Below are 25,076 nucleotides of genomic sequence, written 5' to 3'. Positions count from 1 at the left end.
TAATATAAATTCAAGTGCACAGTCACTGTAAATAAATTGAAAGGTTGCTTCTGTGCTGCTTTAGTTTAAAATGTCTGAAATGTTTCTCTTCTCCCATTGGATCCCATGCTGAACAATTTAACCAGATCAGAATAACAAGTCTGCTAATCTAGAATTTATAATGCCTCTGCTAGTGACAGGTTGTTAATATTATTATTTCCACTGGATCCTATGCTAAACAATGTAGCCCGATCAGAAGAACAAGTCTGCTAATCTAATCTGCGAGTGACAGGTTGTTAGTATTATATCCTGATCTGAATTTGACCAACCTTTCAGCCTATCCATTGTCTGGTCCGAAGATAGAAAACAAGAATGCATGCTGGCCCTACTATTGCTGCTGATAAGCAGCCAGAAGCCCAGAAAAGACATCCCCGTTGATCATAGACAAAAGAAGTATTGAACTTCCAGTACTTTTTCAGCGTTGTATCCTAATTTGATTCCTGCAGATCCAAGATCTGGTGTTTAGCCTTGCTCTAAGTAAAGCCATAGCCTCCAAACAGATGGTGCATATGAATCAAGGACAAGGGGAAACAAGCTATGCACGCAACTCCAGTATCCAGGTATCTTCCCTCTCTCGATTAGTTCACTACTACTGTTTCTATGGCATGTTGATCTGTTCTTGACACTTTGCTTTTCAAAACTGTTTCGTCAAGTACTTGTTCACAATATAGCTTATATTACTGACATTTAAAAGAAGAGTCGGGGAAGTTAAAAAGCACGACACTTAGCTAAAACGTTAAACTCGATTTTCTAAAGAATTATAACTCGATTGTAGAATTCTCAGCAGAACAGGATGAAGCCGCTGATAGAAGCGGCCATCGTTGACTTGTGTGGCAGCAGAAGCACCTTGTTCCCCGAAAAGATGCTGATTGCGGACTTGGGCTGCTCTTCTGGCCCAAATGTGCTAGCACTGGTATCGACTGCCATCAAGGCCATCATCAACCACTGTCTTCAGTTCCAGCAATCACGACCAGAAGTGTGTGTGCTCCTCAATGACCTTCCTGACAATGACTTCAACACGGTGGTGAAGAGCCTGGTCACGCTCCGTCAAAGTAACAACAAGCCTGTTGTTGTGACTGGTATCGCGCCGGGGTCGTTTTACGAGAGGCTATTCACTAGTGACTCCTTGCATCTTGTCTGCTCATCCAACAGCTTGCACTGGCTCTCCATGGTGTGAATTTATCACCCTTCAATGGATCTATGCATTACATTACTTGTCGATTTTGCAACAGAAAAACCTTATCCTCGCAGGCTCCCGAAGATCTGACAATGAACCAGATCCCTGCGTACGACATGGATGAGCATGCTAGGTGTGAAAGACTCCCTATAGTCCGTGAGGCTTATGCACAGCAGTTCAGGAAAGATTTCATGCTTTTCCTGGAGCTGAGAGCCAAAGAATTGGTCCCAGGAGGCCGAATGGTTGTTTCCCTTGTAGGACGGCCTTCTAATGTAAAAGCCTCCAAATTCTTTCACCTTTGGGAAACTTTAGTTCAGATTCTAAGTGTCATGGCCTTAGAGGTACATTTTTTTCTAGTATTGCATTTTATAATTTTCGAATGAACGTTTGAGTATTTGAACTCCCGATCTTATGGTATGGTTGACAGGGTGTGATCGACAAAGCGAAGTTTGATTCTTTCTATGTGCCGGTGTATGGACCCTCTGGTGAAGAGCTGAGGGAGGTCATCCAAGACGAGGGCTCCTTTTCTATCAGGGATATGCGGGTATATGACGCTACAACTGATATGGACAGCATGCTCTTCACCCCAAGCTCGTTCGTGAATCATCTGAGAGCCATATTTGAGCCAATAATAGTCGAGCATTTTGGAGAGGTCATGGATGAATTTGTGAGGACCGCGGAGCGGCGCTGGAGCCTCGAGGGCAGCATGCAAGACGAGCGTGCCAGAAATCCACGAGCTATGCTGGTTGTATCCCTTGCAAAGGCATGATTATCAGGTACCTTATAGTACACCACATTTGATTAGGTTTATTGCTTTGTTTGATGTGACAATGTGTGCCAACTTCATTTTGTAAACTATATCCTGTATGGTGTTCTGTGAAGATATTCGTCGATGCACAAGAGATTAAGAATGAACTATCATTTATATAGATTAGCAGAATGTTGTTGCCCACCAACTTGCTCAGCTAGCTAGGCCTACAAAACATTGTGATGTATTGCGCATGCAAATTCTGCCTGGGTTTGTGTCTTGTATCTGTTTTAGTAACTGCAATGAGATTGAAGAAGACGGTAGATCAAAGTACCGATGGCCCCTACTAGCACTGCTCGCCGTATGATCCATATAAATTATGTGATGCCCAATTTTAGTGAATGTTCTTTTTTTTTCCGAGAAAACGCAGAAGATTTGCGTTTCATTGTATTGAAAAGAGGGGGTTTGTAACAATCCTCCTAGGAGGCGAGTTGTAGGGCAAATACAAGGGCATTAGTGAACATCCCAGGTTTGGGGCAAGATGACGCGGAGGCCAAGGGCCCCAGCTCTGGCCCAAAGGGCAGCCTCAGCCTTGATCGTGGCAATCAGGGAGGTGACCGAAGGGCGGTCTCCCTCGAAAACGCAGCCAGCGATGTTTCCAGATCATCCATGGCACGAGCAAAGTGGCGGAGGCGAGGCCTTTATGCATCGGCTTGGGCGCGTTCCGTTTAGCCAAGCGCCACCAGTCGTGAAGCGAGGCGTCGTTGTTGGGTGGCGGACAAGGGAGGCGCAGCCACGAGAGGATCTCATGCCACACCTGACGAGCGAAGGGGCATCCTAGGAGAAGGTGGTGCAGTGTCTCTGGGGCCTGATCGCAGAGCGGACAGTAGGGTGGGTGAGGCAGGTTATGGCACGCGAGGCGGTCGGCAGTCCAGCAGCGGTCGAGGCTCGCAAGCCAGTGGAAGAAGCGCACCCGTGGTGGCGCCCAGCACTTCCAAGTAAGCCTCTAGGCCTGGCAGTGGGAGGAACCGTGAAAGGTGGCGAGGTAGGCCGACTTGGCTGAGTACGCTCCATCCTCGGTCCGCTTCCAGCGGAGGCGGTCCGGCGCGTCATGGAGATTGGTTTGGGCAATCAGGCGCCAGAGGCAGAGGTATTCACCAATCTCCGGGATGCCAACCGTGCCCTGTATGTCGGTAGCCCATTGGTTTGCGTGGAGGCCGTCGGCGACGGTTCTGGACTTGCGGCGTCGTTTGGGGATGCAAGCGTAGAGGAGAGGCGCGATCTCGCTAACGGCGCAGCCATTGATCCAACGGTCCTCCCAAAAGAGGGCGCGCAGCCCGTTCCCGATCATCATGGTGGTGGACGCGAAGAAGAAAGCCCGCTCCTCGTGTGAGAACTGCAGGTCGAGGCCGTGCCAAGCCCTCTCATCGTCGTCGCGGTTGAGCCAAAGCCAGCGGGTGCGCAGGGCGAAACCGGTGCGCTCGAGGTCGTGCACGCCAAGGCCACCGAGCTGGATAGGGCGACATACGTGCCTCCAGTTGACATGGCAGTTGCCACCATTGGCATCGGCGCGGCCAGCCCACAGGAAACCTCGCTCGATCTTCTCGAGTAGCTTGAGGGTCTTTTTTGGCGGCGCAAGCACGGGGAGCTGGTGGATGGGAATAGCGCTCAGGACGGCCTTGACAAGGGCCAGCCGGCCAGCCTTGTTCATGAGCCAGGCTTTCCAGGAGGGAAGCCGCCCGGCCACCTTGTTGACGACGGGCTGTAGCTGGGCGGCGGTGGGGTGACGCAGTGTGAGAGGGATGCCCAAGTAAGTGATCGGGAAGTCGACGATGGGGCACCCCATGCGCTCGGCGACAAGGGCAGCGTCATCGGCGTCGCCTCGGATGAGGGCCGCGACACTCTTCTGATAGTTAACCTGGAGCCCCGATGCGCGCCCAAAAAGGCGCAGGATCTCCTTTACCGCCGTGATGTCGCCTGGCGTGGGGTGGCAAAAGAGGATCACATCATCTGCGTACAGGGAGATGGGCGGTATGGCGCGGCGGGGATGGAGTGGTTGCATGACTCGGAGCTCGATGGCGCGGTGGAAGAGCCTCCCCAACGTGTCGACAGCCAAGACGAAGAGCTGTGGGGACACGGGGTCGCCTTGACGCAGCCCACACCTATGCCAGATCGGAGGTCCAGGGGCGCCGTTGAGGAGGACTTTGGTGCTGGTCGACGACAAAAGGAGGGCGATCCAGTCGAGGAAGCGATTGCCGAAGCCGTGGCATCGCAAAACGTCGAACAGGAACAGCCAGGAGATGGAGTCGAAGGCGTGCGCCAGGTCCAGCTTCAGAAGCACGCGTGGGGCGCCAAGCTGGTGCAGAAGCCGCGCGGATTGACGCACCAGGATGAAGTTGTCATGAAGGCTTCGGCCAGGGATGAAGGCATTCTGGACTTTGCTGACGGGGCTATTAAGCTTGGGCGCGAGGCGGAGTGACAGCAGCTTGGCGAGGACCTTGGTGACAAGATGAATCAGACTTATGGGTCTGTAGTCCCCAAGGCCGCTTGCATCCGCGCGTTTGGGAAGAAGAGTGATAAGCGCCTGGTTGAGGCAGCTGAAACCACGGCCGCGGAGCGCGTACACTTGCTCGAAGATCTTCAAGAGGTCATGCTTGATGATGGGCCAGCAAGAACGGAGGAATTCCGCTGTGAATCCGTCGGGGCCGGGCGCTTTGCGCGACGGCAAGCGCTTGATAGCCTGCCAGACCTCGTCCTCGCTGAAGGGCGCGTCAAGGTCATCCAGGCAAGATGGCACAATGAGCTGTGAAAGGTCGATGGTGCAGTCCCGTGGCACGTCAGTCCCAATCAGAGCATCAAAGTGCGCAAAGGTCGCCGTGGCCATGTCGCAAGGGTCGGTGAGGACAGCGCCATCAACTGATAGGGAATGAATCCGGTTCTTCTGCTTGCGGAAGGTGCACTGGCGATGGAAGAACGAAGTGTTTGTGTCGCCATCTTTAAGGGACGCGATGCGCGCGCGCTGGCGGGCGATTGTACGCTCGAGGGAGGCGAGGCCCAAGTAGGTGAGCTTGAGCTGGCGACGTAACCAGTCCTCATGCGGCGATAGCGGCCTGTGCTCCAGCGCAGAGTCAAAGCGTAGGAGCAGCTCATGGGAGATCGCGAGCTGGTCGCGCACGTTGCCAACCGAGCGCGCGCTCCAGCTTGTGAGTTTGTGCGCGGTGGCCTGCATGTGTCGCATGAAGCACCGAAAAGGATCAGCGTCCTCCACCGAGTTCCATGCGCTGGCGACAACCTCCTGGAAGCCGGCGAGGCGCGTCTAGAACTCCTCGAAGCGGAAGCGTCGATGCACCGAGTGCATGAACGAGCAGTCCAGCAAGAGGGGGGGCGTGGTCAGAGACGACCGTGGCCAGACAGCGCAGGTGACACTCACCATGCATTTCCTCCCAGTCCGCGGAGCACATCACCCGATCAAGATGGACCAGGGTAGGCGGGTTCTGCTCATTAGACCAAGTATAGCGCCGGCCGCCGGCCGTTGAGATAAATCTCCTTGAGCGCAAGGTCGTTGAGAACACGCCGAAAACGACCCATCATACGTCGGTTGAGGTTGCCGTTGTTCTTGTCTTCATCCCGATAGATGAGATTGAAGTCGCCGCAGATAAGCCAAGGCCCAGGGCACGCAGCACGCACATCGCGGATTTCGTGGAGGAACGCGATCTTTCCCGGGTCATCTTGGGGTCCGTAGACAATGGTGAGCCACCAGGGCGCGCTGAAGCCATCGGTGGTCGCGACCCGGGCCGAAAGAGTGTTGGTGGTGAACGTCGGGTCCGTGATGGACACGGCCCGGCTCTTCCAAGCCAACAGAATCCCGCCACGAGTGCCGATCGCAGGGAGGTAAACGTACTCATCAAACTCGGAGCCCAACGTCTCGAGAACAGTCGACGAGTAGATGAACTCCATCTTTGTTTCCTGGAAGCAAGCGATCGAAGCGCTGGAGGTTACAGTAAGCGAGCGGATGGCGGTACGCCTGGCGCGAGTGTTTAAGCCGCGGACGTTCCAGTTGATGATGCGGAGGTCGTGATCCATTGAACAGAGGTCGACGGATGGGCACGCGGCAGTGCGGCTATGTTGCGATCGGGCTGCCAGTGATCACCGTGGTGATAGGCGCCGTGGAAGGATCAGAGGGCAGCTCGCGGCCGATTAGTGCGACGATGGCCTCCAGGACGGTGTGCGGGAGAGGCGCAGCGAAAACCCCCTCGTAGGCCTTCATGGCTTCAGCAGAGATCACCTGGTCAATGCCGATGATGCCCAAGGTACGAAGGAGCTGGACCTGCGCACGGCGCTCGGTGGTGGGCGGAGCGGCTGTTTTTGCCTTCGCGATGGAGGCAGAGCGACCACGCCACGGCGAGAAGTTCAGGGGCTGCCGTCGCCGTTTGCGTCCAGGGTTGGGAAGGGCTGGACAAGTTTGCTTGGTGGCAGGGGCGAGGAAGTCTCCTAGGGTCCAGGAGCTGATGGAGCTGGCGCGCTGGCGAGATCGGCGCAGGGTGACAGGCGGCGAGGCGAAGCGTGCGGCGCTGCCGAACTGGATCGCGTGGGGTGACGAAGGGCCTGGGGGGGGTTGGCGATGGTGGGCTGGGAGGGGGGTGAGCCCATCAATGCCACCAGCCACGGGCTGGGGCCACTTCAGAATGCGCCGGGGCGACTGGGCCGAAGAGGGGGCACGGCCCAGCTCGAGCCTGTTGTTGGGGGCAGCAGGGGTTGGGAGCACGGCGGTTCGAAGTTCTCGCGCGCTCTCCCGCAGCGCGCAAGTGGGGCTGGATCGCAGGTCAGCCGGGCCCGCAGCAGCAACAGGAGCTGACGAGGGCGAAGCCCCGCTTTGCCTCGACAGCGGATCATCCTCGGGGGTAGTTGGGCGCTCCGCAGGAAGGGAATCTGGGACCTCACTGGTGGAGGACAGGCCGTCCTGATCCCCAAGCGCGCATGGACCGGTCGTTGGTGGCCCATCACTGGCTGGGTTGTCCCCTGCGCATGGTGACACACGAGACAGGCTCAGCGCGGGCCCGGCAGCAGGAGGATTGCGGATTGGCACCAATGCGCTGGGGCCAGCTGGCGAGGTAGGCTCCACCAGCGCTTGGGCGGGTGGCGCGGTTGGCCTCGGATCTGCCGCAGCCGCAGCTTTTGCGAGCGCGGCCAGAACCCTTGCACGCTTTTGCTTTCCTCCCCGCTTTCCTCTTTCCATGCCTACGCAGGGATGCCGCAGAGCTCAAGCTGTACAGAGTACGCGAAGCTGCCGGCAGTGGCGTGGGCGAGCTTGCACCATGGGCGAAGGAGCAGGGAGAAGTTGTCGGCGTTGATGAGATGGTCGCCGGCCATGCAGTCCATGGTTCGCCGCGAAGAGAAGATGATGAGGAAATCTTCCGGGGCATGGAGGTGGACGGTGAAGTCGCCGGGTTGCAGGTCGAACAAGGCGTGCAGGGTTGTCTCCACCTCGGCCAGGAAGACGGAGGGCTTGGTGCCGGTAACGGTGGCCACCATGCCGCGTGACAGCACCTCTTCCGCCTCCTCCATCTCAATGGAGTGGGCGATGGTGATCCGTACCGGCGCGGCGGGGGGCGGCCGGGGCGTGGACGAAGGCGGGGTGCAGCGAGGCGGGGCGGCGGGCGCCGGGGCCTGGGCGGCCGGGGGCAGAACGCGGCAGTCGCCAGGCAGCAGCGTCATGCAACCGCTGGACTCGTGGCCGGAGACGAGACAGCGACGGCAATGCACAGGGTTGGTGCAGCCGCGCACCCGGTGTCCCGGGTCAAGGTAGCGGAAGCAGAGCCTGGTGACTTCTTCCGGCGAGGGGCTGCGTTTGCGGCGCGGAGGGGTTGGGGCGGCTGGGCGCCGCGCGCCCTGGCGGCGATTCCTGCGACGCGGCTGCTGGAATCCATCGGCGTCCAACACTGGTCCGCCGGTGGCGCGGTGAACCTCCGAGCGGGGGCCGAGGCGGGCAGAAGCAGGGACGCGAGCGGCCGGCGCGGCCGGGCCGCGGGGCACAAGGGCTGTCGGAGCAGGGGCTGGGCTCGGCGCTGCCGGCGCAGGGCTGCGCGGGGTCGGCGGGGTTCTCACGACGTCGCGGAAGGACCGTGAGCCGGAGGACTCGCCCGCGTGCCCGCGCCAGCGATGGCGACCGTCGGGGATTCCGGAGTAGGCACCGTCTGAGGGCATGGCGGCCGGAGGCGCGGGAGGGCGACCTTATGCAATATTTTGCTCCTAGTAATTGTTCTTATCACAGAAAGATCTAGAAATTCACAGAAGTCGATCTAGGTCTAGGTGCACTTGGTCTGGGCTAAGCTAAACCAATATGAACATAAGCTAAATACACTCACAAGTTCGAATGGCAAAAGCAGAATCAGATTGCTAAAAAGAAAAGCAAAAGGAGAACTGGAACACTAGTAGAAAAACGACTTTTAGTACCGGTTCGTAAGGACCTTTAGTACCGGTTCTAGAACCGGCACTAAAGAGTGGGGACTAAAGGTCCCCCCCCATTTAGTCCCGGTTCAACACGAACCGGGACCAAAGGCCCACCACGTGGCACGAGGCGCGCCGTGGTCTGGGGGACCTTTAGTCCCGGTTGGTAAGGATTTTTTTTATTTTTATTTTTGAAATAAAGCAAAAACAGCCCGCCTACTGGGCCGGCACGGCCTGCATACGACTAGAAACCCAATCTCTAGTTGGGCCAGGATGCAGGCCCGTACGGCCCAGTAGGCCCCACACGACAGAAGACTTGCAATAGGCCCACAAAGGCCTGCTTAGAGAGAAGCTCGACACGGTAGCCGCGGCGGGGCTTATAAACCGGTGGGAGCTCCTCTCAACTAGCGAGGTGGGACTAAACATTGTGCATTGCGGGTGGCAGTGCATCACCTTTAGTACCGGTTGGAGCCACCAACCGGTACTAAAGGGGGGGGGGTCTTTACTAAAGACCCTCCCTTTAGTACCGGTTGGAGCCACCAACCCGTACTAAAGGGACGCCACCTCTTTAGTACCGGTTCGTGGCACGAACCGGTACTAAAGGTTCACCACGAACCGGTACTAATGAGCGTCGCCCGCCTAGCCGTTGGAACCGGCACTAATGGTCACATTAGTGCCGGTTCAATTACAAACCGGGACTAATTAGTTTCACATTAGACCCTTTTTCTACTAGTGGAAGTAGGACTTGGATCGGCTCGACTGCCCGCCACCAGTTCGATGAAATGCGGCGTACCCTCCTCATGGCGGAGTCGCTTGTGCAGGTCACACTGATAGGTTCTCTTGTGCAAGAAGTTCTATTGCTTGGCAACATTGCCTTGTGGGGATCCGAGTTGTATGGACATGTCGTTGACACTGCTTCGGGAGAAAAATAGATGGATGGTAGTGTCCAGGCGTCGAGCCGAACACACCTGTCTCTTTAAGGCTCTGTACCCTGTTACTACCTCTTAAGAGGTTGAGCAGGTCTGTTGGTTCATGGGAGGGTTCCAGGAGGATGTTCAAGCAGGCATAATCAAATGTAACAAGTGCTTTGCAAGCCGGAGGAGGTCTGGAGGCAACGTACAGGGGTCCCTTTAATCTGTGATGTACCAGCGCCTCCCTCTTTGAGTTCTTCAAATCTGGGTGCATCCATGGGCATTCCTTTGCTAGCTTTGTTTCTTTGTCCTGGCAATGGAGCCTGCAAGCTATGCTCGCCACATCACTCGGAAGGCATGACCAGGTAACTGCTGTTTTTCTACTTGTTGGGTTTTTGTAAGGTACACCCCATTTGATGAGAACAATTAGTTTCCTTTGATCTTTATGCTTGGTATGTAGAATGCTGGCCTGTTATACCCCTCTCAAGAGATAATAGTGCATCTTGACATTTCAAAAGGTGGCAATGAATGCACGTGAAATTTATTACTCCCTCCGATCCAAATTAATTGACGCTGGTTTAGTACAAACTGAGTATGTAAACTACGTCTTTGTGAGTGTTCTGTGTGTTTTCATACGGGCACAAGCAGTTCTGTGAACTGCCATTTATATCCATTGGCAAATTCTGCTGCCCATGAACTCACTCAACTTGCTAACTATGTGTACCAAACACTGTGATGTATGACTCCTGCAAAGCTTAAGTCATGTTGGTCAGTTGACTGATGGAGATTGTAACACTTACTCTCCTTTTTGTGGCAAAACAGTCGTAACATGTTATTTGTTTCCAAAGATTCTATTCAATCAAGAGATTAGGAATGAAACACACACAAAAACTTACAAGAGATTGGAGGGAGGATAACAGCAGAAACAGAACTGAAACAAAGTGCTCAGACTGCTTGAGATTGTAACACTTATTCTTAGTAGTCAATAGAGCTCTTTTCTCACGGAAAGATAACAAATGTGTTGTTTGTTCATGTAACTCCTTAGTAGTATTATGTTGTTAGTCTTGGTGATAATTGACAGTTTGACACTGCTGTAATATTCACTGTATGATCCATGACAATATTTGAACACTCCAATTTATATTGTTCTTATTCAGTAAAGCTCATGGTGTTTGTGGTAATGCTAATAATGTACTGGAATTATGGTAAAAGAATACTGGAAGTTCAGTTAATATTCTGTTGCTATGCTCAACTGGAAGAACCATTAAAATTTAACCATGTCAAATAACAATTCTGCTGGTCTAAACAAATATCCTCTCTAGTAGTGACAAGTTTTTATTCTAGCTGTCCCTAATAGTAGTGACCGATAACAGATTGAGAAGCACGTTGACATTTTTACCGCCCCCAATAAGCAGCCAGAACAGTCATCGCCAGTTGAGCATCAAAAAGAAGAATTGAACATCCAGTGCAAGCGAAGCCATGGCATCAAAACAAGTCTGCTGGTATAAAACAAACTCTAGTAGTGGTAGGTTGTTCATGTACTATATATCCTGATTTGAATTTTACCTAATCTTTCATTAAACCTTTCTATTAGCTGGCTCTAATTAAGATTGATAAGCATTTTGAATCCTATTGTTCCACTCAATAAGCAGCCAGAACAGCCATCCCCAGTATGCATAGAAAAAGAATAGCTGAACTTCCAGTGCAATGTCACCATCTCCTTCCTAATCTTGCTCTCTCAGGTTGAAGGTCTCTGGATGTTAGCCCTGCTGCAATCGAAGCCATGAATCAAGGCCAAGGGCAAACTAGCTATGCTCCCAACTCCAGTATTCAGGTAAACTAGCTATGCTTCCAACTCCAGTATTCAGGTAAACTAGCTATGCTTCCAACTCCATTATTCAGGCATCTCCTGAAATTTGGCTTCAGGAGACTGCCTTGTCAAAAATTTGATCATAGTATATATCTTATATTACTGAATTTTGAAATAAGACCATAAAGAAAAATAAGATTTTTTTCCCTAGGACATCACAAGAGATCTGCGTGTCAGTATATTAAGGTAGAGAAAAAAGTTCATTTACAAGAGCTTGGCAGGTATAGGCGCCACAAATTGTCGCTTCCCTGGCCCTACTCCACCTAGAACCCAGCCATCATGATATTACCCTATCTATTCTACCTCTCCCCACCAGACGCCATTACTCTATCTATTCTACCTTATTAAAGAAAAATAAGATCGCTATTATGACAGATTGAACTCGATTTTCTCAAGAAGTTTGTGATCGCGGACTTGGGCTGCTCCTCTGATCTAAAATGCATTAGCACTGCTCTGGATCTCTGTCGAGGATTAGGCACCCCAGGCTTTACACTTTATGCTTCCGGCTCGTATGTTGTGTGGAATTGTGAGCGGATAACAATTTCACACAGGAAACAGCTATGACCATGATTACGCCAAGCTATTTAGGTGAGACTATAGAATACTCAAGCTTGTTGTTGTACCAATATCATTCTATAAGAGGCTCTTCCCTAGTGGCTCCTTGCATCTTTTCTGCTCATCTAGCAGCCTTCATTGGTTCCCAAAGATGTGAGTTTGACACTCCACTCCAACAACCTTCATTCCTTCACTATCTGATTCCTTGTCTCTTCTGAGTACCTACGTTGGCACGACTTCGTGCAGGTCCGGGGTGACTGTAGGCACTCGTTGGTCGACAGGGTCTGTCCACACCCGTATGGAAGTGCAGAGAACCATGGAGTTTTTCTCTTTACCCGGAGCACCAGGGAAGAGGAGAAGAATCTGCATCGGCGCCTTCAGGAAGGGTGTATTTCCCGCCATCGCGCTAGGCTTTCGCCTTGGCACGAACTCCTCGCGTCCAGATTTGAGAGATCCAGCGCACCAGCCACTATGACGTGCACCACTCCCTAGCCGCCAATTCAGGAGTTCTATACCTGGGGCCGCAATTTCACCCTCTGTCATTGCTTGCACAAATAGAAGCAAACCAATTGCACCATACTCTTTATAAGCACAACACACTAATGTTTGGTTTAACACAAGGAAATATCCAGAAAGACAGAAAAAATACACCATTATAATACAAACACATCTTGTTTTTGGCAGAAACTAAAAACTTTACAGATCCATCAACGATGCCATGAGACCAATCCGGGTATAGTCACTGCTTCACCTTGCCGATGGGCTAAATGTGGACACTAAGGCCACGGTATCACTCACTGGGCTTACCCTGACAGCGCTGTCCACACGGGCTTCTTCCAATGCAATGCTCTCCTTCAGCTGTGCCACCACGGCTGCCATTGTTGGCCTTCCAACAGCAGCATCTGCTGTACATGCAATGGCAGTGTCGACTAGTTTCCACATGGAGGTAACCTCGTAGGCACCACCGAGCCTTGCATCGGCGACTGAGGTGATGTTACCTGTGGCCATCTTCTGTTTCATGCGCTGAACAATGTGGCCATGGCCTGGCAGTATCGGAGGCTCGCCAGTAGCTATCTCCAGTAGAACAACACCGAAGCTGTAAACGTCACTGCTCTCAGTGAGCCTGCCAGTGTGGTAGTACCTAAAAAACAACACATAAGACACATCTTGGTAAACCTAAATTCTGATTACGCACAATATGGAGTATTTATCTTCTTTGTTTCTTGCCCTGGTAAACTGGAGTAGTTTACTTCTCCTTACACGAAAAACAAAGTACGCAAACACTATAATATGCACAAAGGGACATACTCTGGGTCAAAGTAACCCGCTGATCCAGCCGCATTGGTTGATATGTGAGTCTGTGTTTCGCTAAGATAGGTTTTGCAGAGTCCAAAATCAGCTATTTTCGCCCGCAGATTTTGACCTAACAGAATATTGCTGGTCTTCACATCCCTGTGAATTATTGGCAGGCTGCATCCCTTGTGCAGATAATCCAGGCCTGAACATATCAAGCAAGTCCCAGAAAACTTGAGTGAAATGAAAAGCAAACAATCTATAACATATTCTCTTAAGCTAACAATAATCTTTTTTTATTACATCATACCTTGTGCAGCTTCAAGCACAACTCGTACACGTGTTGCCCAGTCCAAGGTCTCATCACCATGTTTTCCTTCATATATGAGAATAGTAACAGTTACTCCCTCCGTTCACTATTATAAGAAGTTTGGGATATTCAATATGGACTATGTGTGCGGATTGAAATGAGTGAACAAACACACTAGACCGCGTCCATATACATCCGATTCAGAAAAAGGTTAGAACATCTTATAATAGTGAACAGAGGGAGTAGAACAGTGCTGTATGAACAACTTTATAGGTCATCGTTCATACATTTGTGCAATATTTGTTTCTTTGCAATTCTATTACGCTCTTGTGCATTGGAAATTGAATAAATTGGTTAAAATAAGGATGTTACTTTATGAGTCAACTGTTAGGACTTCACAACTTTGTCTGGACGGGAATAATATGCAACTGTGACTAGCTCTTACCGAAGATTGTAGTCTTTCAAAGGGAACAGGTGTAGTAGCTTCAAATTATGTTTTTATTAAAGCAGCCTCAAAATATTTTAGATACTGACATATCTTAAATCCATTCAAGATAGCCTCTCCAGTTTTAACAACACATATATAATTTGTATCGAATTTTAAGACAGCTACAAAGATTGATCTCTCTTAATCAATACTACTTAGATTTGCAATGGATGAACAAACCTCTCAGATGATCGCAAAGATTGCCTCGAGGCATGTACTCATAAACAAGTGCTAAATGATCTTTTTCCCAGCAGTAACCAACCAAAGAAACTAGATTTCTGTGATGCACCGTTGTCAAGCTATGAACCTATGTAATAAGACAGAGAACAGAGGGCAAATATCTTAATTTGCATGTATTCAGTGTGAAAGCGGCTTGCCAAAAATACCTTTCAAACTGCAATTTTGTCAACCAAAGGAGAAATTACCTCGGCTAAGAACTCATCCAGCCCGTGAGACGATGATTCAGAACGCATCTTGACAGCAACCTCACTATTGTCTTCTAAACGACCGTAGTACACGAGCCCAAAACCTCCTTGTCCAATGAACCGTTCGAACTTATTAGTAAACTTTTGCAGCTCCATGTACGTGAATCGACGATTCTCAGTATTTTGCAGGTGATCCCCATGACTTTTTGTACTTCCTAGAGCACTCTGAAGCTCTGACTCTTTGGGAGGATCATGTGTTGAAACTGGTTGAACAAGTGTCAGTTATATCACAGAGAACATTCAATATGGTAAACCGTAATAATCGCTTGATTTAATTGCATGTTATTCAAAGAGAAGAGCATACACACTTTTTGGCTTTTTCTTCCCTCTCCAGATCAAATATGAAAGAACAAGTACAGCCACTACCACCATAGGAACCACTACTGAGAGAGATACTATGGCTGTTCTATTTCGTGATGGAGGTGAACTTATTGTTTTGTTGCACATATCTTCTTCAGATTCATACCTGAAATATTGAAATTACATCAAACAATTACTTCAGAACTACTTTAGTACAAAAAGCAATCTTGAATAGTCAGCTGCCTGAAGATCACAGAAAGAGATGCATTCAAGTTCAGTTCGAATGAACATTCACAGAAACGAAACCTCAAGAATAAAACCCAAACCTGACAACGAGCGATCCTGCGTTCCTTTTACAGAGGGAATACGGAATTGGACCATTCAGATTGTTGCGGGACAAATCCCTGTTGCAAGTGAGCAGTACTAGTTTAGACACCCAATGCATCGTAACAGCTGCAAACAAATATATCCAAATAAAAGTTCTCTCAAGTGGATTCTGTCGGTGTTCTTCCGTCATGTCTACAGGTAGAAGGAGCTCCTCATTCATGTCAAATGAAAATGTCAGATATTATGGACAGACGATAATCATATTTAGCTTTACAAGGCAACCATAATGCACATTTATACACTTCCCCGCCATCCACTAATTATCAGTCAAGAATGGAGTGTTCTGGTGTGAAAACATGTTGGTTATGAATAAGTCTAACTTTTTGGAACAAATTTGTATAAGCCATAGTTATACTCATTATCTCTACTACTTACAAAAGTTGGAGTTCTGTGAGCAACGTGAAGTTATCAGATACCAATCCAGTCAAGTTACTATTGGATAGATCCCTGCATGAAAATTAGCATTCCAACATCAAGGCACAGGCTACGTATTTGCACATGCAACATGAAAGACCATCGAAATAGCACTTACAGAGATATTATCCTCGTAATGTTATCAGTTAAGTCGCTACAATTGACGCCATTCCATCGATATTTGGCCGGAAAACATGGATCACCCATCCAGTTCTTTTTCACTCCGTACTCGAGTTTGATAGCCATCATTGTGTCAACTATGATCACAAAATTAGAAAAAGGGAGTGGTCAGGAAAAACTGTTTGATCATCCTCGTAAAAAACGGTTTGATCACAGAATGCAAATATGCAGTTTCATCGCACTTGGCCGCCGCCGTGTAGGTGGTGCCCTCGCCTGGGCGCATAGATTGGCACGGAGGTGGAGGCACCACGACTCCACGAGACCTCCTAAGGCCTTGTACAATGCAAGGTGCTTAGGAGAGGTGCTTCGAGAAATATACCAGGCTTTTCTTAAGCACCCGTGCTTATTTGTACTGGGTAGATGCTTAATTAGGCGTCTCTGTTAAACATCTTAAGTAATAAAGCGCCTCTTTTTGAAAAAAAATTAAGCGTCTTTTCTATAGAAATAAGCACCAATGATTCAGAAAACCCTCATTTATTTTTCTAAGCACCTTCCTAAACACCTAGCATCGTACAAAGCCTAATCCACACTGGTTGCGCCATGTAACCCAACCGGCCGCTCACGCGAGCCGATGCGTCGGCCAGCCTAACAAACCGTATCTCACGGGAGCGGGTGAGTGGGTGGTCTACCTTTGTTGAGCACTGGCTCCTGTACCCGATGACCTTGACCGTTGGCCTCTGACATCTGAGCACTGACCGTTGACTGCTGACTTCTACAAAACTATTTTGCAAAAAATATCAAGAATTCAATAAAAAAATGTCGCAAATTTGAAAAAGTTCACATATCTAAAAGAAATCACCAATTTGAAAAAAATCCCATGAATAAAAAACAAGGGTTTGAAAAACTTTCACAAATTCAAAAAATATTCACGAAATTGGAAAAAGTTAATGGATTTGAAAATTGTTCGCACTTTTTGAAAAAAAGATTATGAAATAAATGAAAATGAAAAATAAAAACAAACAAAAATTAAAAGGAAAAAACATGAAAACCGTCAGAAACTGGTCAAAGATAGAGGGAAGCAAAACCCAGAGAATTGGCCTGAAAAAAACCCAGTGATGAGAGTGACCCAATTGAGCTGGCCCAGTTAAGGTACCGATGGAATCATGCCCAGTGACGAAAAAGGCTGTAACTGGTGCCATAAGCGTCGAACAGGAAACGGGAGGCACCGTTTTGCTTCATGGATTGGCGAGCTATTTTGCTCTAGTTGGGTCAGGCTTTTAAAGAAACCGAGATTGTTTCTTTCTCTCGTCATCTCATTCTCGAAGCGCTCAAAATAAATCTACTCATTCTCGTCTTCTTTCCTCTTCAGTCAAGCAGTGACATGGTAACATAGGATGTTATAGCCTGTGCGGAAGCATGAGTTGATGTACTGCTGAAACCTATGATCATTTTCTTGATTTCCTGTGTTAACATATGCATTCAAGTTATAAATGTCTATTCCCTCCAGATGGGTATGGGTTTACAAGGCTCATTTGGTTTGTCTTAAGCCAAATCTTTTCAAAATTTGTTGCAAAAATCTTTTTAAATTTGATTAAGTTTGTCGAAAAAGTATCAACATCTACGGTACCAGATCAGTATCACTAGATCTAACATGAAGTATATTTTCATATTATACTTGTATAAAGTTGTAGATGTTATTTTTTCTCAATAAATTTGGTCAAACTTGAACAAGTTTGACTTAAGACAAACAACATAAGCCTTGTAAACTTGGAAGGAGGGAGTAGTTGTTTCAACTAATCGTACATTATCCTAAACATGATGTTTTACAACTTGACATGTTTTACAAATAAAACATCTTTGTTTGCGAATGGAGTAAGTGCTCGCATTTGCATAAAGAAGTAAGCAACCCAAACTTATTTATAAACAAAAACCAAACATGTCTGCAGTGAACATTTATGAGTGGGCATGGAAATATATAAAAAGGAGGAGGGGAGGCATCTCACAGTCTTTGGTGGACGTCCTTGGAGTGTCGTGGGGGATGTTGTTGTAAACCTCGTATGCATTGATCATCGGAGGCAGCACGGATGTAGGGCTGGCTGCAAGAGTGATATTATACTTGCCGTCTGTAGTCTTATTCCAGGCAGAAGAATACATATAAGAAATGGCCAGGTACGGGGGGCTGTATGTCTGCAACCACTGGTCGTCGTTCACATAGAGGTCGAATAGCCGGAGCTGGGTGTTTTGGATGTCGGTAAAGTGTAGGAAGAACTTAAACTCAAAGGACCTTTTGTACGCTCTCCATGTACCAACGTTTAGCACGGTGACATTGTTTATAGGACTGACGGCTGTCTGAAGAACAAGGATGGGTACCGCGACGCTGTTGTCGTCCTGCTGGATGTGCTCTTTGGTGGAAAGGTTTGCCCATGATGAGCTGGTTTCCGAACCCCAGTAGCGGTCATATGGATCGTCGGGAAACCTTCATGAAAATAATAATTCATCATTGAAAAACAAAATGAAAGTGAACTGTTTGCGTAGTGAGATTGCTACTGTGTCAGAAACTTAAAATGGGCCTCCATTAATTATCCCAAGTTTAGAGAAACTTCAGAAGAGCTTGACAAATGATATGAGAAGTTCCACACATGTTTCACAAAAGTATTTTGACTCCTGTAATTCGAAGAATAAAGTTTTTTCACAAGAACGTAGCAACTCAGGATGTGTGTGCATCTTCTATACACATAAGAATGTAGCAATGTCTTTCAAAAATGATTCTAATGATCACATGGCAGATTCAAAACCTTCATGTTTCCCAAAATATTGCAAAGATTATTAATTTGCCATGCTCTTCACGATTAGATACCACCTTTTTTGTTAGCATGGCAAGCTTTAGAAATATTTTGTTTTGTTCACATGGCAAATTTTAGAAAAAATCTCTATGTTCACAAGTTTTTTCTTAGCTACCATGATTTTCAGAAAAAACATGACAAAATTATGCTAAAATTTTGTTATTATGTGAAGTTAAATTATTTTTTGCCATGGCAAAGAAACATAACATGTGGGCTTTGAAAACTTAAAATATGTTGCCATGTCAACTCAACTTATAAGTCATGTCAAATTAAATCATGTTTTTGTTGCCCTGGAAATTTCATAGTTAGTTCAAAGAGAAATCAACTTTAATTTGCCATGATATATGGTAGTAACTTTTGCCATGATATGTATAGTTGTCGTGATTCAAGCAGTTTTTCTGCTCATTTGCCATGGTCTACGAAGCTAATTTTCCATGTCAAGATGTTTTTGTATTTTAGTCCATGGCAATTTTAAGAACAAAATGCTCTATAACATGGCAAATCTACTACTGTTCTATAACATGGCAAATCTATTGTTGTACATACGGTTGCTTTGACAAAAGTGTTTAGGGGGTGTCATTTATTAGATCTGTTTATCATACCCAAAACATGAAACTCGTTGTCTTTTTCTAGAGAGAAGTGTTTCTGAGTGGAACTTTTTTAGAGTGAGATGATGGCAACTTATTAGGACCGAAAACCTTGATCTTGTGATAGTACCAACTGTTCTAGGTACATGGCAAATTTTACCAAAACAATGTACATGGTAAATTTGTACTTCGGCAATTGTTTTGATTTATTTTGTGTGCAAGACATGGCAGATTTTGTGTACGCCTTTTGGCAAATTTGGGAATGTTTCTACTAGTCACATGGCAAAATCACACCTTTTTGTGTACAACACATGGCAAATTAGAGATTTTTTCTCTCCTATTCACATGGGAAATCCATAACATTTTTTTGGGCTTCCAAACATGGCAAAGTTTAGGTCTTTTTATGATGCTCCCAGGTCAAACTTTAGGAATTTTCTCCTTATTCCTGGAAATTTTGAGAATGCTTTTTTACTTTTGTTACATGGTAATTTTACTCTTTTTTGCATATTTCTAAGAAAAATATTTCCCTACACATTGCAAATTTTGTAAGAAAAAATACTTGTCACATGGAAAATTCATACCAGTTTTCTTCCAATCATGACAAATTTATATACATTTTGCATATAACGTGCACATCTTATATCTTTTTTATTTTCCGTACAATGTTTTTGCCATGTTATTCTAGAAAACATGTGATTTTTCTTAACTTGTTAATGAAAAAATAAGGAGAAAATGTTTTCACAAAAAACATGACAAATTTTGTAAAGCGACATGTCAAATTTTGGCAAAACCACATGGCAAAATTGAGGATTTTAAAAAAAGTAAAATCACATGGCAAATTCTTTTTTTCTTACTTTCATGATGGCAAATTTATTTTTGTACCATGGCATTTTTATTTTTGGTAACATGGAAAATTATAATTTGGGATCATGGGAAATTCTTTTTTTCTTACTTTCACGATGGTAAATTTATTTCAGTACCATGGCAAAAAAATATAACATGGCAAACTTATTCTGTACATACATTTGTCTTTTTACTTTTGAGCGAACCATGGTAAATTCCTTTTTAGTAAATTATTTTGTGGACCATTGCAATTTTATTGTGCACATCATTGAAAATTTATTGAACAAATCATGGCAACTTATTTTAATACCACTACAAATTATTTGAATATAGCATGGCAGTGTTATCTTAACATACACCATGACAAACATTTTTGTATTTTTATGATGGCATACCTAGCATTTGTTTTAGTCCATATAACATGGCTACTTTTGCTTGTGTTAAACCAAACAACGAGTCGTTGGTAAGGTGATATATCTCTCCCCTCGCGTCGCCCCTGCTCGGGCGACTCGGGGGTCCAAACCCTAGCGCCGCCGCCTCCTTTTCCCCTCCCTTCACCCCTCGCCGCTGCCTGAGGCCGCCGCCGGGTAAGCCCGGGGCGCCGCTGAGGAAGGTGGCGGCGGGGCCCTGGCTGCCCTGCCTCTTCTGCGGGGGGCCAAGGTCCTCGGGGCGGCGGCCCTGTCGGAGAGACGTTACCGGCCCTGCGACAGGCGGTGGCGGGGGCGTGGGCCGGCGAACCTGGCCGTGTGGACGGCGGGTGAACTGGAGGACGGGTGGCGTGGTGCAGCGGCAGATCGGCAGCGCCAGATCTGGCCGCCCCTGCCTCCCCTGTTTAGCGAGCTCCTCCCCGGCTGGATCCGGCCTGCTCCTCTGCGGGCCGCCCGGTCTCGCGCCGTTGGGGTAAGGGTGGCGGGGATTCGAAGATCGGGAGAAATCCCAGGCCGGCCTCGCCGGTCTTGGCGGCGGCGACGCTCGAGGGCACCGCTCCCCTCCTTGGAGGCGCCGTTCAGGTCAGATCCGCCGCCCCCTTCCCCTCTAGTCTCCCGGGTGAAAACCACAACACTGTTGGGCGGCGGCGGTGCCCTTGGCGTCGCGTTCCTTCCTGAAGGCGCCGTCTTTGGGAGCTAGGTGGGCATTGGGCTTGCTCGGCGATGTGGTGGGTGTGTAGCGGCGGAGGTAGCTGGCCGCTAATGCTCTTCTCCGCCCGTTCCGGCATCTCTTTCTCATTCATGTCCAGTCCGTGGATTTGGTGGTGCTCTGCTCCAGGTGAGCACTCCGTGGCTTGTCGGGTGCGCTCGGTTCCTTTTCCAGATGCAGCCTGCCGGTGTCCTTTCTCCCAGGTTCTAGGGTGAACCGCGACACTGTCAACGGTTCGGCGCCTTCGATCCAGGCGAGGAGGCAGGGGCTTTCTTTGACAGTGGAGCTGGGAGGACATGGCATGTCGGGGCCGCTGGCGATTTGGCGATGGCGTGCCCTTCCTCACCGTCGGAAGTGCTACTCCTGTGCTGACATTCTCCTACTTCCTTGGTGACCCGTACGCGAATTGAGGACCTACACATCTCCGAGCTGCGTGTCTCCATGTTCGATCATATTTAGCTTGGTGTGTGAGGCTTGTGAGCTGCTGTCCAGCGTCTTTGTACCTTGTCGTTTTTTTTTGTTTTCTTGTGTTGGTTTCGCGCTTGTATTACTTTTCCTGGCCGGTTGATGGCTTTGTTAATTCAAAGCCGGGCTCCTCTAGAGCCTTCGTTCTAAAAAAACTTTTGCTTGTGTTTTAAGACGGATTTTTTTAAATACATGAATCTTGAAAATGAACAAACATTTTTTCAACATATAGGCGAAATTTTATCATGAACATGGAAACCTTTCTTCCGCCGTTTTTAACATGGCAAAAATTGTGAAATTTTGTTTTTCCCATACTACCTATCGCTAAATTAATTAAAGATTTTTCACTATGTGTTTTTTTACCAACAGTTTTGACAATTTACTTGTTCACATCATGGCATTTTTGTGTGCTTACTCTTCTTCCAGACAATTTTTGTAATACTGTTTATTTCTACCCACAACAAGGCAAATTTCATTTTCTTTTATCATTTGTTTTCAAGGGCGGTCAGGTTGGACCATTGGAGGCCTAGTATAGGGCATGTATCGACGTGGTTCACTCGGGGGATGTATCCTAGGGAATTACTCCCTCTAGATACATCCATTCTAGCGACAAGTAATATGGAATGGAGGAAAGAATTCACCGGTTTCCTCCGTCATGGATTGAACAAATCGTACTCCGTCCCCTTGCAAACGTTAAATGCATATATTCTAGTCCAAAATTATTGAAGGACTCCATTCCCGTGAATCAATTGGCCTATGTAGAAAAAAATTCCAAGAATCCGGGTGATGCTCATTATGTTTTTGTTTGGTTATGTACATTTTAGTTATGCAGAGGTCGAGCGATGCTCATTATGTTTTGTATTCGTTTGATGCTACATTTTAAGTTAATAAAAATGCCCTTTATCAAAAAATGTAGAAACAAATTCCAAGACTCCAAATCCTCTAAAACATCCATGGAATTAATTTCCCGAAACAGTTGGAAGAAAAAGATACTCCCCCGTTCCTAAATATAAGTCTTTTTAGAGGTTTTAAATAGACTACAACATACGGATATATATAGACATATTTTAGACTGTAGATTCATTCATTTTGCTCCGTATGTAGTCCTTTGTTGAAATCTTAAAAAAACATATATTTGAAAACGGAGGAAGTATTATGTAGCATCATAAAACCAGAGCTTCATGCATACCTGGTAAAATTCCCCCCCATATTCCCCCTTCCATACGTGGATATGGACTCGTCGATGGTGACGTCCGGGTAAAGCGAGGCCCCGAGCGGCCTCAACTCCACCGTGTTGACGAACGGCGTGCCGGTGCCGGTGTTCAGCAGGCACACCGTCACCCAGCTGGACCACGCGACGAATATTGCCTCCGACACCCAGTCGTCGGTCGTGTCTTGGAGCGTGACCGTGTCCCAGTAGTTGGTGCCCAGGTGCAGCTCGAACTGCAGCGACAACGGGCTGCTCTTGCCGTCGTATCTGCCGTGGAAGAACTCCATCCGGACCAGATATTTGGCACCGCTCTCCGTGGGGAGGTTGTAGCAATTCCGTAGGCCGGACGGGGGCGGGAAGCTCCTCAGCGTTAGCAGGGAGACGTCGTTAGTAAAGCTCTCCTGGTCGGCGGCCACCCTGTGGTTCTCCCCGCCGTCGACGTACGGACTGTCAGAGATGTAGGCGATGTTTGTGTAGGTGTCCTTGCGCCCGCTGAATTTGGCATCCAGGCCGCAGTCGATGCTCAGAAAACCTGATTGATCTCACGTAGCACAACCAGGACGAAAAGAGATAAATTATCGATCAAAGCCGGCTACTGTACTTCGTGGCAAAATATCAGCACAAGCGTTTCAGTGTTGTATGGACACATGCGTGGACGGATACGATCGATGTACGCCCTTGAGGTTAGAAACCAACCTTCTTGCTGACCGGCGACATGAACTGCTGTGGCTGCCAAGACGAATGCACCAAGGAAAAGAAACAGCACCATCGAGAAAACAGCTCAGTTGATCACTACACCGCATGCAATGCAATGGCACGGCGAGAGGGCAATGCCTCAGGGGTGCGTATATATTGCGCGCCAAGTACTGCTGGGTAATCTTTCTCAAAATGAAAAAAAAATACTGTTACGTAATCCTTCTCGTGATTGGGCTGCATGCGAGGGGATACTGTTACTGTGTGCAGCTAATGCAGCCAACATGCACCCGTCTCACCGGCCTTAGAGCATCTTCAGCCGTTGGCCCCCCAGGAGGCGCCTAAAATCGTCCTCGGGGGCGCACCGACGCTAAACCGTGTGCTAGAGGCGTGATGCCCTCCAGTCGCGACGCCCACGTTTTTTTGAAAACTTAACTTTTGTCACAAACACGGCGCAAATTAAACCAAACTTTGACGAGTTCGTTCATATTTAAAATATTTTACAAAAAAGAAAAAAAACGCTACTAGTCTGCTCCTTGCCGTCTCCCTCGCCGCTCCTCGCCGCCCGCCACTCTTGTAGTTCTACATGTCGAGGAGGCGGTAGAACCACGTGTAGTCGCCGCCGCCGTCGTCGTTGTCGTCGCCTCCGCCGCGGCCGCCGTCCCTGACGCAACCCTCCCCTGGTTGGCGCGGCGGGTTGGACGGTCCGGGGGTGTCCTCGTCGTCATCGCTGTCAAGGACCACGACGCCATGCTCGTCCTCGCGCCCACGTTTGCGGGCGGCTATCTTCTCGAGGGTCTGGCGCTGCCGGACCATCTCGTCGCGGAGGTAGTCGTCGCGCGCCCACCATAAGGCATCGTCGTCGGAGAAGCCGCGCCGGGCTATCTCCTCGTACTCCGGGGGTAGGCCGGGCTCCGGCTTGTGCGCGACGAGGACGAGGCGGCCAGAGGCAGGGGTGGAGTCGCCGATGCAGACGCTGGAGCTGCGGGTGCGCCGACTGACAGGCGTGTCCTGGGGCTCCGGCTTGACGGGGCGGAGGCAGGGGAGCCGGTCAACCGACTGGACGAGGAGGAGGATGCCCCGGGGTCCATGCGCCTCGGCGTCCACGAGCTCCCACAGCGGCGAGAGAAGGACCGGGGGGGGGGGGGTACTCCAGCCTCGGCGTGTTGCCGCCCTCGATGTACTCAAGGACGGCCTCCAGCGTGCGGCCGGGCACGCCCCACCATCGGCGCCGACCCTCGGAGTTGAGCCTGCCGGAGGGTACGACGCCGTTGGTGGCCTCGAGCTGCTCGTCGTGGCGGCGCCAGAAGTATGGCTCCCAGAGCGGGCTGTCGGGGACGTAGCGTGGCCCCTCCCTCGCCGCCTACGGCAGGGAGGCGCGGATACGCGCGATCTCCGCACGCCGCGCCGCCCCGGTGGGCGGTGGTGGCATCGGGACCCCGCCGACGCTGATTCTCCACGCCCCAGGCACCCGCATGTCCGGCAGGACCGGGTACTCGGCCTCGAAGAGGAGCCGAGCTTCGTCCTCGTGAAGGTGGCAGCGGCCGAAGCCGTTCGCCGTCGCCTAGGAAGCGTTCGGCCATTCTTTGAACTGGAGACGGCGAGAGGAGAGGGAGGAAGGGGGAAGAAAGGGCTCGTCGGCGGTGGAGACTCTGTGCGTGCCACCGGCGCGCTGGGGGTCGGCTTTATATAGGCGGAGGCGCCGTGAGGCATCAATGGCGGAGGCTGACCGGCGCGGTAGCGCGCGGCAGCTTT

At 49.0% G+C, this 25,076-nt stretch overlaps 2 protein-coding genes across 5 annotated transcripts; one reads left to right on the top strand and one right to left on the bottom strand.

The window, feature by feature from the left end:
* The first annotated feature begins 38 nt into the window (after positions 1 to 38).
* LOC125509158 (inactive anthranilate O-methyltransferase 1-like) lies at positions 39 to 22,329 on the top strand. Of its 4 annotated transcripts, XM_048674060.1 has the most exons (8): positions 41 to 599; positions 815 to 1,210; positions 1,291 to 1,557; positions 1,644 to 1,992; positions 9,233 to 9,687; positions 10,696 to 10,824; positions 11,065 to 11,156; positions 14,452 to 22,329. In XM_048674060.1, the coding sequence occupies exons 1-4, from the start codon at positions 540 to 542 to the stop codon at positions 1,983 to 1,985; spliced, it is 1,065 nt and encodes a 354-aa protein (XP_048530017.1). In that variant the 5' UTR covers positions 41 to 539; the 3' UTR covers positions 1,986 to 1,992; positions 9,233 to 9,687; positions 10,696 to 10,824; positions 11,065 to 11,156; positions 14,452 to 22,329. The 4 variants fall into 4 exon arrangements, with proteins under 4 accessions (XP_048530020.1, XP_048530017.1, XP_048530018.1 ...); XM_048674063.1 differs by lacking the exon at positions 14,452 to 22,329 and having other exon boundaries at positions 39 to 599; positions 827 to 1,210; positions 11,065 to 11,656; XM_048674061.1 differs by lacking the exon at positions 14,452 to 22,329 and having other exon boundaries at positions 10,696 to 10,847; positions 11,065 to 11,656.
* LOC125507040 (probable LRR receptor-like serine/threonine-protein kinase At1g51810) lies at positions 11,819 to 24,798 on the bottom strand. The gene is made up of 10 exons (XM_048671737.1): positions 24,689 to 24,798; positions 24,092 to 24,303; positions 22,604 to 23,169; positions 20,340 to 20,494; positions 17,509 to 18,019; positions 14,263 to 14,541; positions 13,993 to 14,144; positions 13,796 to 13,808; positions 13,044 to 13,330; positions 11,819 to 12,870 (listed from the first exon to the last, which is right to left on the bottom strand). Exons 1-10 carry the CDS (start codon positions 24,796 to 24,798, stop codon positions 12,495 to 12,497), a joined length of 2,661 nt encoding a protein of 886 aa, XP_048527694.1. The 3' UTR covers positions 11,819 to 12,494.
* Between the last annotated feature and the right edge of the window lie 278 nt (positions 24,799 to 25,076).

Source organism: Triticum urartu, chromosome 5 (assembly GCF_003073215.2).
Source record: "Triticum urartu cultivar G1812 chromosome 5, Tu2.1, whole genome shotgun sequence".
In the NCBI taxonomy this organism is placed as follows: domain Eukaryota; kingdom Viridiplantae; phylum Streptophyta; class Magnoliopsida; order Poales; family Poaceae; genus Triticum; species Triticum urartu.
Note: the sequence above shows the minus strand (reverse complement) of the source record. Positions and strands in the feature narration are given on the sequence as shown.

Excerpts from the sequence above, each read along its gene's own strand:
- LOC125507040 (XM_048671737.1), bottom strand. The coding sequence starts at position 24,798 with ATGCGGGTGCCTGGGGCGTGGAGAATCAGCGTCGGCGGGGTCCCGATG. Across the intron at positions 14,542-17,508 it reads TCCTTTTTATATATTTCCAT|ACACTTGTTCAACCAGTTTC; the intron begins GCCCACTCATAA and ends GTGATATAACTG. Across the intron at positions 12,871-13,043 it reads GACCCAGAGTATGTCCCTTT|GCTCACTGAGAGCAGTGACG; the intron begins GTGCATATTATA and ends CCACACTGGCAG.
- LOC125509158 (XM_048674060.1), top strand. The coding sequence starts at position 540 with ATGGTGCATATGAATCAAGGACAAGGGGAAACAAGCTATGCACGCAAC. Across the intron at positions 600-814 it reads CACGCAACTCCAGTATCCAG|AATTCTCAGCAGAACAGGAT; the intron begins GTATCTTCCCTC and ends ACTCGATTGTAG. Across the intron at positions 1,558-1,643 it reads TAAGTGTCATGGCCTTAGAG|GGTGTGATCGACAAAGCGAA; the intron begins GTACATTTTTTT and ends TATGGTTGACAG.